This window comes from Macaca mulatta, chromosome 8 (assembly GCF_049350105.2).
Source record: "Macaca mulatta isolate MMU2019108-1 chromosome 8, T2T-MMU8v2.0, whole genome shotgun sequence".
Lineage (NCBI taxonomy): Eukaryota > Metazoa > Chordata > Mammalia > Primates > Cercopithecidae > Macaca > Macaca mulatta.
In genome coordinates, this window is record NC_133413.1 from 34368887 (window position 1) to 34382021 (window position 13135).

Below are 13135 nucleotides of genomic sequence, written 5' to 3' on the forward strand. Positions count from 1 at the left end.
ACTCCAGAATCTGGATATGGTTCCAGAAAGGATCCTTGTCAAGAAATTGCCATTTCATCATCTTTCCTTAAAGTTCCTTCAATATTTATCATTGCAATTTTTGTCCTGTCTTTTCTGCTCTATTGCATCAAACCAAGGAAAAACAATTATTAAATGCTCATTTATACTCACCTCCCTCCCTTCATATTTCATTCCTCAGCCCTAAAATTCCTGTAGGAATCCTGCTTTTATATTTTATCTTTAAGTCATCATAGTATCTGTAATCTCTTTTATAGTCATGTATGCTTAATTTTGGAAGACTGTCAACTACCTCCTCAGGTTCATTTAAATGAAAATGTACCACAAAATCGTAGTCTTTTCCACTACCCTCACTGAAAAATTACTCTAACAAATGACCAGTAAGCTGTTTTGTGAAGCTAAACATCCAGACTCTAAACAAGAGTGGCGGAATTACAATATTTTCATAGAAACAGATTTTACTACTAGAGCCTTTTCTTTTTTTAATTGGGGGAAATCTTATTAAAAAAAAAATCCCAGAATACATCTTTGCTCTCAGTCCTTCAATTCTAACATAATGACATGTTTGAGAATATGCGGTAGTGTATACTAAGCCCCTATGCTGTCTCACATCCTCAGGACAAAATATCTGTTTTGAAAGGACTTCTCTGAATTTTGGTATTTCCTGCTTACTGAGCACTGGCCCCCTCCTGGGAAAACAGAGTTATTTCAGCCAATGTTCAGACTCCATCTTGCATTCGTCTCTGTGGAATATTAATAGTGCTACTGAGATATATTCATCATCTTTTCTCTGCTTTTGCTGTTTTTATAGCCCAGTGAAATTTATATTTGGTGTTTGTAGGAAGGATATCAGAAGCTATTTGGACATCAAACTTTTAAACTATAATGATGGCAAGACTGCTGGATATCTTTTCACAGTTAAACCCATTCAACAGAGTTTTGTTCTTAAGACAGTGCAAATTAAACTAGAATAAAATTAGTGTGATTTTAGGACAGTTTTAAAGTGAACATACTTGTCTCCCTCCCTTCCCATCTACATATCAAGGAGACACTCCAGATTGCACTTTTATTTAAACTGTGGCCATCAGAAAATACCGTGAGAGGGCTGTGTGTAGGTAATAGTTCAGTTAGCATTGACCCCAGAAAATGGAAAACCAAGAACAAGTCATTTTTAAAGTGAAGCAATAGATTTTGAATATGGATTGCTCCAAATCACCACTTCCCGACCACAACACAAGAGTATCTCACTGTAAATTAACAGTCTAAGTTAGCCACAGCTGTGGTATAACTCTGAGAATGATTTCTCTACATGTGGACAATTCTGGATCCTTCCGTGGTGCGCGATTACCCTGGTCTTTAACGTTTGTCCTTTGCAGCGGAGGGGTCAATGTATTCTTATTTCCTTGCTCTTTAGAATTCTCCACCAGAGGGAGGACAAGGGAAGGAGTAGGTTTCACGCGCAGTTCTGAGTAAAGTTTGAATCTGAGAAACCCCACATTCACGAATTAAGAATCTCCAGTTCTGTGTCTTCATTCTACCCCTCCCTGCCTGCTTTTCCACTAGGCAGAACTGAGGGACTTCCAGTGACTGCAGTAATTTTAATTATTCTCAGTCGTTCTCCGAAATGTGTTTTTTATCAGTTCCTCTGAAAATTAAGTTGTAGTAAGAAACGTAGTTTAGGGGCACCCCCTTAGAAGAGGCCAGGTTGTTTTTCTAAGGAAAAGCTGGAGATTTCTAACAGGCACTTCACACACACACACACACACACACACACACACGGCTCAGACCCAGCAGGAGAGCGCAACCTGGCATTTTTAAGGTTCGCTTAACCTTTCCTGTGCACCTGGAAGGAATTATCTTACCTTAAACTCCCTTCCACCTAGAGTTTATTTTCGACTACGTGCGACAGGGCTTTTGCACTTAAGTGAGTTAAGGAATGAATCCCGAACTCTTCTGGAAAAGCCACCAAAGTTCCCCCGCACCCCTTCCAGGGTTCCTGACCACGGAGCCTCCGCTTGGGGTACAGGTGTTGGAATTGCAAACTTTTCTCTGCGCTGTTTTTCTCCGCGTGGAAGGGGACTGATCAGCCCTCCCAGGTACTGCCTGGCTGCGGAGAAAAGCGGGCAGCGAGAGTGTCGGGTCTCCGTCTGGGTTCCCGGGTCTCCCGGGCGCTTGCCTCGGTCTCCGCGCAGCGTCCAGCGACCCCTGTCGGGGGTTCCCGGCAGCCTCGCCGCCGCCCCCTGCCCTGCCCGCGCGGGAGGAAAAGGGGCTGCGCCCGGGAGCGCCGAGCCCAGGCTCCTCCCGGTGGCGTGTCCGCGCCTCGGGGTGGGGGTGTGGTGGGGAAGAGGGAGGGGGCGAGGCCAGGGGAGGGTGCGAAGGAGGCGCCTGCCTCCAACCTGCGGGCGGGAGGTGGGTGGCTGCGGGGCAATTGAAAAAGAGCCGGCGAGGAGTTCCCCGAAACTTGTTGGAACTCCCGGCTCGCGCGGAGGCCAAGAGCTGAGCGGCGGCTGCTGCCCGGACGATGGGAGCGCGAGCGGGACGGTGACAACCTCTCCCCGATCGGGCTGCGAGGGCGCCGGGCAGAGGCCAGGACGCTAGCTGCCAGCGGCGGGACTCAGCGACGACTTCCCTGGGCGACAGGAGCAGCCCCGAGAGCCAGGGCGAGAGCCCGTTCCAGGTGGCCGGGACCGCCCGCAGCGTCCGCGCCGCGCTCTCTGCAGGCAACGGGAGACGCCCCCGCGCCGCGCGAGCGCCTCAGCTCGACCGTTCCCTCTCCTCCTGGAGGGACAAACTTTTCCCAAACCCACTCCGAGCCCTTGGACCAAACTCGCCTGCGCCGAGAGCCGTCCGCGTAGAGCGCTCCGTCTCCGGCGAGATGTCCGAGCGCAAAGAAGGCAGAGGCAAAGGGAAGGGCAAGAAGAAGGAGCGAGGCTCCGGCAAGAAGCCCGAGTCCGCGGCGGGCAGCCATAGCCCAGGTGGGTGCGCAGCGTGGCCCGGGCCCGCAATCCTTCTCTTACTCCTCCTCCTCGGATGCGGTGGCCTCTCCCTCCCCTCTACCTCACCCGTCCGCTTCGCCCTGTGCTCTGAGCGCCCGTGGAGTCGCGCGGTGCTTCCCCTCCTCCGGGCCGCCGCTCACCTGGGCGCCGAGTCCTACCGGGCGCCAACTCCCAGAGCGCAGGGCAAGGGACAGCGGTCCCAGCCGCACCCTCCCAGGGTTCCGGGAGCTCTGCGCTCCCTGGCACGGCCCCTCCCCAGCGCCTTAGCCGGGGAGCCCAGCCCGGGAGTGGGACCTGGGGTATAGGAGTCGAGGCTGCGTGCGCGCGTGCCCCGCGCCAGAAGCGCTTTGCACGGGGGCCGTGTGCCCTCTAGCGGGAAACGCTGGAACGGGCCTCCTGGAGGGAGAGCCGTCCCCTCGGTGTGCCTGGCAGCGCAGAAGTGGGTGGTCGAGCAAGGGGCCGCGTGGGAAATTAGCTTCGGCGTTTTGGGGCAGAGGGCAAGCGATGTAGAGTGCGCGCCGGTTCGTCTTGATTCAGTCCTGCGCTATGGAGACTCAGAGCAGCGCAGGGATTCCTAAAGGTCAGCGAAGCAGATGAAATCTAGTCCAGTGCCAGGAATCAGCTCTGCGCCAAACAAGTTCTACAAACTTTTGGCTTAACAGTTCTATTTTTCAAGACCTCTGTGATAAATACGGTTCATTTACTTTCCCAAGAGATGTCAGAAAGCAACCATTTATCTGAATTTTTGAACCCAATTGTTTGCTGGTTATCTATATAATAAAATGGCAATTGAAGCTTTGTAGAAACAAATCTTGTATTTCATCATCAGAACACGAGCATGAATGAAAGCTTTACCTTAGATGTCCCTAGGAAGCGCTGATGCTTTAGACATTACCTTGGACAAAAGAGGCATGTCGAATAAATACTTGTTTATGAGTGATTGGTAGCTGATAAAAGAGGGGAGGAAGGAGATGGGGGAGAATTTATTTTTTGCCTCTGCAATTCCCAATTATTAATTGATCTGGATGCCTTAAGTCGCTTTGAGCATGCTCCCAACGCACATTTCATGAAGTACTTCTGAAGAATTAATTCAATAGTACTTGATAATACTGTGGCTACGGTAATGTCGTAGAAGTATTTGTCCCTTGCTGGAAGAAAACTACATTTGCTTGGTCCTCTTACTGGTGTCACTGATAGCATTTCAGAACCTGGGTTACTGGCAGAAACCTTCAGCAGAGTTTTGAGCAAACAGAAATTGAACAGAGAGTAATTGTTTCACCACTGGCCATTCTTGTGCTTGCTTCTTTAATAAGATACTGCTGATCGTATTCACTTAATTACTGGTCATTGCCCCTCATGAGGATGTATTGAATTTTTGCTTATTTTTACCCTATGTTTTGGGGAGAGACCATAGCATTTTATTCAACAAGATATGAAATTGGGGAGCTGGATTAGTTACTTCCTTGCGTGACTTTGTGTACTGTCCTTTCTAAGGTCATCGTACAAAATTACAGAGATTTCAGACCTAGCTCAAATCGTTGTAAAGAGTTATTTTGGGGGCGCTTATCACTGTTTGTGGTTGTGTTCTTCTCCTGCCTCCCTGCTCATTGCCTTCAGAAGTTTCTGTGGTCCTCTGTAGATGGTCTAATGAATTAAGGAGGGGCCAGTGGTCTGAAGTAGCACCCTTTACAAGTAATAGGTATGCATTTTGTCAAGGGCTCCTAGCAGCAGCACCATAACACAGAAACTTGACAAGTTCAGTGGGGGAGGGATTTAGGAGGCAGGCATTTCTGTGCCCACCAGATCTTATCTACTAGGTAGGCAGCTGTCTTGTGATTAGCTATGCTCTCTCTTGACACAGAGCACCAGAGCTTCCTTGGTGGCTCTAATCTGCTTTCCAGAGGCACAGCAGTGATTCCCTCTAAACCAGCTAAGTCAGTATCTTTAAGTGACATTTGCTTAACTGTCTTTCCTGAAAAATTGGAGTGACTTTGGCTGTAGGTTAGTTTTTAGTATATTTATCTGTTTTCCACCAGATTATAATCTTTTTTGGGGAGGGACTTTTTACCCCCTTCAAAGCATCTTGTGCTTTTTAAACCAGATAAGAATATGTATTCTTTATTTGATTCAAAAAGAATGGTCAACAACTTGAAACCAGCTTTATATAGAAGCACATGGCATTACAAACAATGCTTCAGAATCAGTGTTTCTTTCCTTCCTTGTCATTTTCCTTATAATGGTAAGTGCCAGTGTAGTTTTCCTTGTCTTAGGAGAATTCATACCCGATGACCATAATGGTTTGTGAGAAAAACCCACACTCTAGGTTTCAGGCATCCTCAAAGGAACAACCTCTAGATGCCATAACTCTAGTATTCACACTTGCCACGCTAGCCCAAATTAGGACTTATGAGGACAAGTGTCTCTTGTATTGCTCCCATCTTAGTGTCTGTCAGTTCCACGTTTCACCCGCTTCTTAAAACAGCCGCTGCAACTGTCTGTCCTTGATGATATGTGTGTAATAGCCAAGCCTCTCTTTGGCTGTTTTAACATTGCCTCATAACAGTCAGGGGAGAGATAATGGGGTGGGATCTCAGCCACTCAGCCCCGCTGTGTGCTATATTGTACACATAGGCATAAACACATCTGTTGGAGGGAAATTTTCAGGGGAAAAAGGCTTCTTTAACTTTCATATGGCATGAGTGACTGATATGCGATACATACATGGCTATTTCAGAGCATCCGCATTTTTGTACAATTAATTAAATGTTGAATTGCACACTATTGGGGCTGCAGATGTTCAGCAGAATTACCTATTCCATAATAATAGCTCTAATAGGTCCCAAGTCCTTGGAGTCATTGATTCCTTTGGTCAGAATAAGCAAACTAAGAATGGTCTTGGGTACTGTATCGCTGATTCGTGTACCAAGGGCCCTGTAAGAGCATGGGCCTCCTTGATGCTGGACCTCCCATATCCAGTCTCTTCATACTGATTCAGCTCAACAGACTTTTTCTCTTGAAGCCTGAATTACAAAATCAGAGCCTTTTTTTTTTTTTTTTTTTTTTTAGACGTAGTCTCACTCCGTCACTAGGCTGGAGTGGAGTAGTGCAATCTCGGCTCACTGTAACCTCCGCCTCCCGGGTTCAAGTGATTCCCCTGCCTCAGACTCTTGAATAGCTGGGACTACAGGTGTGCGCCACCATGCCTGGCTAATTTTTGTATTTTTAGTAGAGACAGGGTTTCACCCTGTTGGCTAGGATGGTGTCGATCTCCTGACCTCGTGATCTACCCGCCTCGGCCTCCCAAAGTGCTGGAATTACAGGCATGAGCCACTGTGCTTGGCCGTTTTTTTCTTTGTTTTTTTGTTTTTTTAAATTTTTGGCCAATTGGTATTTGACTCTAAGCTTCCTTTATGATTCTCTATTTGTTGATATGTTCTTACTCTGCACCTCTGCACGGAATTCTATCTTTTTTATTTTCTCCTCTTAAATAACCTGGAAAAAATTCGCTATCATGCCTAGCCGGATTCTAGAACTATCTTGTCTCCCTTCATTCCTGGTAGGAGGGGCATTTGTGAGTATAGGTGAAGGAAACATTGAGAAACCTAGTATCCCAAATGGGTAGAAGCAGGCTGTGAGTTTCTCCAATGACATCACCCACCTGTTTCCCTCACTAAGTGGCTCTGCAGGCCGAAGTGCTTGTAAACATTCTTGGGTATAAAGTGCCGTGACCCTAACAGGGCAGCCTGTGTTTACAGAACAAGAGGAATGTCCAGTGATCTGTTTCAAGCTGGTTACTTGTAACCACCTAGCCTATGTAATTATTAAAAACATTAAAGATTATTCACAGAATGAAATAGGACTTATTTTGCAGAATTAAAATAGCAGGAAGAGTGGAAGAAAGTTGTATACTCAAACATGAATACTTCTCATACCCATGAAATGGTCAGATAACACCAATGAAAAAGGAGAAAAAAATATATATATAAAACCAAAAAATACTAGACAAACATGTGAACACTGAATACCTACTACATGCCAGGCACTGTGCTGGACACTTTTATGTTTATAATTGAGGGAACTGCTGTTTATTGAATTCTTACCATGTTCCTGGCAGTAAAACAGATGTATATTGTGTATTTTGTCATCTGTCGTTTCGAAAATAAGAAAATTCCTCGCTATTAGGCAGCAAGATGCCAGATGGCCTAGTCTTTAGCTCTTCAACCAGATTGCCTGGGTTTAAATCCTAATTAGACTGTTCTTAAATATGTAGTCATGGGAAGGTTACTTAATCTTTCTGTGCCTAAATTCCCTTTTCTGTAATATGGGGATAATAATAGTATTATTATTATCATGAGGGTTTCATGAAGCTTAAAGGAAATAATCCATGAAAAGCACTCTGAACATCAACCAACGTGTAATAAGTGCCCAGTAATATTAGATGTCTTTATAAAACTACTTAAGAAGTGAATTATCTGTGTCTTTGCAAAGATATTTGATATACTTTCCAAAATTTACCTTTTATGGTAAAAAATATCCCAAGCTGACCTCAGATTACACTGGGTATAAATATTAATATGTACTACCTGTAAAACTAGAGAAAAGTGGATAAGAGTGTCAAATTCCATAACTGCATATATATATTATGAAAACAGTACTGAACTCAATCTAAATATTGAAAGTAGAGTGAGGTGCAACATAATTTTATCTCTGGCAGAAAAATGAGGTTTCAAGCTATGAGAAGATTTTGAAACATGACTCTTTTTTCTGGCAACACTTAAGAGTTGATGCTTAAACCCCACTTTATTGTATAGAATACATAATCTTCTCTTTTGGGACTCATAAATTGCAGCAATTGAAAAACAAAAGTGTTCACCAACCTTCCCCTCACTCTCTTTTTTTCAAGCATAACAGTATATTGCCAGCAATGTTCATAGAATTGAGTGCAGGTGTTTCTAAATATAAACAAAATAAGGAATATATTAAATCCACGTTTCTAGCTTTTTATTTCCTCCTTAGCCTTTCTAGAATGGCTATAGTGTTTAAAGTTCTGAAAGTGTGATAGATTCTTACCAAATCAACATTCTGTTAGCATTCTCAAAGTAACAAGTTAAATTCGATTTGAACAGTACTGATAGTTTATCATGTTCTGTTGTGATAGATGAAAACAAACCAAATGCCAGTATTTTGAGTGAGTAATTTTATTTGCTCAGAGACGCAAATGAATGAACTTCTGGTAGTTTAGTTAACCCTGGAGCTCCCCCTCTTGACAAATAGAAAAAACAAAAAATTAAATCAGATGGTATTAGCTTGAAAACGGATTTATTTTACCCAGATAAAAACTATGCCACTAAGGTACATAAAATGAAGTTTTCTTAGAGGAACGAATGTTTTGGATTCCTCCTAATTTTGTGCACGTCTGCACTTGTGTACGTCCTTGCATATGTTTTAATAGATTTAAAAAAAAGCGAGCTACCAAAATACCAATAGATGTCAGTGTTTGTCGCTTTAGAAAAAGTGAGGTGTTAGGAAAAAAGAAAAAATGGACAACTTAATTTATATTTAGTTTTAGTAAGCATAAAGCTGGCTACTTTTCAACAATTCACTCATAATTCACTGTATATAACCCTGTTTACAAAAGTACATTTTATTAAGGAAAATATTCCATGCTCTCATCTCTTTCTTCTAAATATTTTTTTAAAGCCTCTGCAGTAGATTCCCAGAAGAATTCAGAATGTAGGCAGAAAATATGTTAATTTTTTAAATTCGGAAATAAAATTATTTGAGAATGTCGTTAACACATTCGATTTCTTTTGCATTTTTAAACTAGAAATCCGATATGCACTTTCTTATGTTGCCCTGATTATGACTGATGAAGTGCATTTTTCAGTCCAAGTCGAGTGAGCTCTGTGGAGTTCTGCCTCTGCACAGGGCAGAGATGATCACAATTCTCTTCATTCTTCCTGTGCCCGGTGTCACCTTTTTCTGGCCTCCAGAGGGTGCTCCAGGAGCATCACACTGCTATTCCCCAAAGACTGACTTCTTTTCTCTCTCTCTCACTTTTTTTTTTTTTAAATTATTGCAGTATTCTGGGCAATCTACTGGAAGAATAGAGTCCCAATTCCATACATGTTCGCTGCCTCAACTGGAGTTTGTTTTCCAGCTGGACCACATAGCCCTAATTCATTAAGAATTCTAAATTAGAATATTCTAAAACATCATTCTGATGATGTTGATGCAGTGGTCAGCTTGCAAGGGGACATCTGTCAGATTAATTCCCTCTAGGACTTTCCCCCAAGGGAATCAAGCATCTTTAAATACCTTCCAATCACCCCTTACAACAGCTCCCTCCCACTGAAGTGCACATGGTACCCACAAAGAGATTTAGTGCTATTTAAGAGTTTCACTCTGGCATTGGAAAGCTATATGTGAAAGCATCAAAATTGGACAACAGATCTTTACTAACATATTTGTTTTCATCTATTCCTATCACTTTGTTTCCTTAACCCAGGGCAACACATGTTTAGGAGCCCCACTTTGATTGAGTGCACATTTTTGAACACAGGTTTGAGTGACTAATTCTTGTGGATCATGGGCTGATATTTTAATATGGTCACATGACCCTTGTATTTATGATTTACCTGCTTATGTTAATTCCACCCTATACTTGTTATCTTTGACATACTGAGTTACCCTCAGTATATTACTGAGGCATACTGAGTTACTCTCAGTATGTTACTCCCCTTCTCTTTTTAAAGTGTAATACTGTTCCCATTGTTTCTTGCTCCAAGAAATATATCATTGATGGGAATAGCCTTTGCTCTGCCACAGTGCCCCAAACCTTTCATTCCACAGCTTCGATAGGCAGGCCTTCGCTGGGCAGCTGTAGTTTTAGTTTCAGTGGTATGAGAGTCACGGAATGTTTTATTAGATTGAACCATATGAAATTGTCAATTTTGTAGGTCATACCTGGCTGAATATTGTCCATGTCATATAGTTTAATATTTGGACTTTGAAAATATAATTTGACTTTACTTATTCTTTACATATTCTTTAAAATAATGACAACTTCGAAAAAAATAATATAGTTTTTGATAATAATTAAGTAGGATTGAAGTAATACATAAAAGAAATCTGAGCTAGTGATAACTGAAGCAGTAACATGTTTTGCAACCAATAAATCAGCTCAAATGACGTCCATATTAAATGAATTTAGCATAAAATTAGAATGACAGAGCAACTAGCATTTTCCCTTGGCGAGAAAAGTAGTAAGTTTCTACCATAAAATATGACTCATTTTTATTTGACCTATTAGCAAATAGTTACTGCACCTTATCTTAACCACCATTATTTCTACAGAGAGATTACAGAGCAATGAGTAGGAAATATGGAAGACTGCTGAATAATTCGGGCTTTAGTTATGGAGTAATATAAAAAAAGAAAAAGAAAATCTTTTACTCACTTTCACAGTACTATATCAATGCAAGCTTTTTAGTAGTTTTAATGTGTGACTTTTATCATCAAGTGAAAATGCATCTCATTATTAGATGGCCTATTTTATAAATAAAGTTCAAATTTCAATATAGCCAGTTTTTAAAACTGTATATAACTCCTCCCTTTGTTACATATAATCTCCCAATTTTAGAGACTTACATTACATATTTAGAGCACAGTCTCTTTAGTTATCCCACAGGGAATCTAAAACCAGCCTTTACAAGGAGATGTCAGAATTCCAGTTTGCAATGATATTTTTTCAGAACAAATAATAGTAAATTAATTAACACAATTTTTCATTTGTGTGTCAACTAGGCATTGGTTTTTGTTTTTTGCTTTTTGTTTTTGAGACTGAGTCTTGCTCTGTTACCCAGGCTGGAGTGCAGTGGCGTGATCTCGGCTCACTGCAAGCTCCCCTTCCTGTGTTCATTCCATTCTCCTGCCTCAGCCTCCCAAGTAGCTAGGACTGCAGGCACCCCCCACCATGCCCGGCTAATTTTTTTTGTATTTTCAGTAGAGACGGGGTTTCACCGTGTTAGCCAGGATGGTCTCGATCTCCTGACCTCATGATCTGCCTGCCTTGGCCTCCTAAAGTGCTGGGGTTACAGGCGTGAGTCACCATACCCAGCAAGTAGGCATTATTTTTGTGTGTATGTATCAAACCTGTTTTTATATGTTTTGATACTTTATCTCTTTTCTGCCAACAGGGTGAAATGGAAGTACAGTATTGGGATTATGTACAACATTTTATTGTTTAAAATTATAGTATTCCTTTTCCATTCTGTAGTTTCAATTGTTTAAAAATGGGGGTGGGGGGCCGATCTGTCTTGAAGCCCATGAGATGATAGATCTTTAGAAACAGTTATAATAGCAGTCATATTGAAACTTATTGTCATCTATTTCTGGGAAAAATATTGAAGGCTGGTGTATTGTCCCCAGAAGGATTAGATGAAATACACAGAATAGATTATGATTATAATTTGTTTTAGTGAGGTCACCTTGCTGTACAGTTGGAACCTTCCCGGGGGATTGCTCATGCATTATCCATTTTGGGAAAGAGTAGTACTTACAGACATTATGGAAATGAGCGGGTGGGTTTGTCAGGAGGAAACCAATAATTTAAATACTGAGTTGAATGGAAAATGAAATACATGATTTTCCATATATTAAATTGAATAGAAATGAGAGACTTATGTCTTGAGGGTTTTTCTTCTCTTTTTTTCAAACATGTTGGTGATATTGTGTGTTCCCAAGTACCCTCGGCCTGACAGGAAGGAGAAATGTCAATAGAAACAGTTACTTATTATATTTTGATATTTAGAAAGGAACAGTGGAGTTTTAAATGTTGTGCATATTATTTATGCCCCATCCCAAAGGACAGCGATCCACTTAAAAAAGGCAGAAAAGACAAAGACCATTATCATTCTCGAAGAATCAACAGAAGCTAAGGGAGAGCATAGAGTCTAGTCCCTGTGGCCTCTACAGAGTCATTGCCCTCTCAGACTGAGTCCACACAAAGCCTCCTTGACTGAAAGAGCCTCTACACTGGACTGTGCATGGCGCGAGGAAATGTGATTACTTGCAATATGCTACTGAGTACAGAATAAATATTATGCATTTAGTTTTCACTAAACTTAAAAAGCCTAGTGAAAACCCCACTTCTACATGTGATGAATGTGGTTATGCTGTGTCAGGTGAAGATGTGTTTCAGTGCCTCCCTTTACTTTCCATTAAGGTATGCTGATTTCCTTCTCCCTTATGAAATAGATAAAGGAAGGACACAATCGTCCTGCTGCTCTGCCCTGAGTGCACCAGTATGGGAATAAAACTCTATAACCAGAGGGTGGTGGCAACCATCTAACAGGGACCTGCATTTAGACATGTGTGTTTGGGAGAGCTGCAAAGTGGCTGTGCTTCTGATATCACAGGAGTCTGTGAAAGAGGCAACCAAAGAAGACCTGAGGCTCTTCTTGTCATTTTAGATATGTGATTTCATGAAGTTACTCTTGACCTTAATGTGGATGCCCATTTGGGATTTGTGTCTGCATTTCATCCACAGCTGCGTGGTATAGTTGCTGAGTAATCCTATTGCTCTTGAGCAATGTAAATTACAGCTGTGGCTGAGTGTGTGGTTCATGCCTGTAATCTCAACACTTTGGGAAACCAAGGTGGGAGATCTCTTGAACTCAGGGATTCAAAACCAGCCTGGGCAACACAGGAGTCCTCATCTCTACTAAAAATCGGAAAAATTAGCCGGGCATGGTGGCATGTTCCTGTGGTCCCAGCTATTAAGGAGGGTGAGACAGGAGGATCGCTTGAGCCCAGGAGGTTGAGGCTGTGGTGAGGGATTATTGTCACACCACTGCACTCCAGTGTAGGTAACAGTGTAAGACTTGTCTCAGGGGAAAAAAAAAAAAGTTACAGCCATATCAAAAGAACAATTTATTGACCACCCAAATTGTCTTGGAATTCTCACATTAATTTACAGGGAGAAATAACCCTTTGGAAAATTCACAATGTTTTGGTAGTACTAATATGTCATCTCACTCTAAAATGTAAAAAAAAATATATATATATATATATATCACTACTCAGATCTTATGAGAATCTAGTTTTTGATTATGAATACA

General features: G+C 42.1%; 1 protein-coding gene across 7 annotated transcripts in view; it reads left to right on the top strand.

Moving 5' to 3' along the window:
• The first annotated feature begins 2187 nt into the window (after positions 1–2187).
• NRG1 (neuregulin 1) overlaps positions 2188–13135 on the top strand; it is a 218667-nt gene continuing 207719 nt past the window's right edge. For 3 of the 7 annotated variants that reach the window (XM_015145141.3, XM_015145147.3, XM_015145143.3), the window contains exon 1: positions 2188–2993. In XM_015145141.3, the coding sequence (XP_015000627.3) occupies positions 2894–2993 (100 nt within the window). In that variant the 5' untranslated portion in view covers positions 2188–2893. The remainder of the gene's footprint in view (positions 2994–13135) is intronic. The other 4 variants (XM_015145146.3, XM_015145142.3, XM_077943425.1 and 1 more) reach the window with 3 other exon arrangements.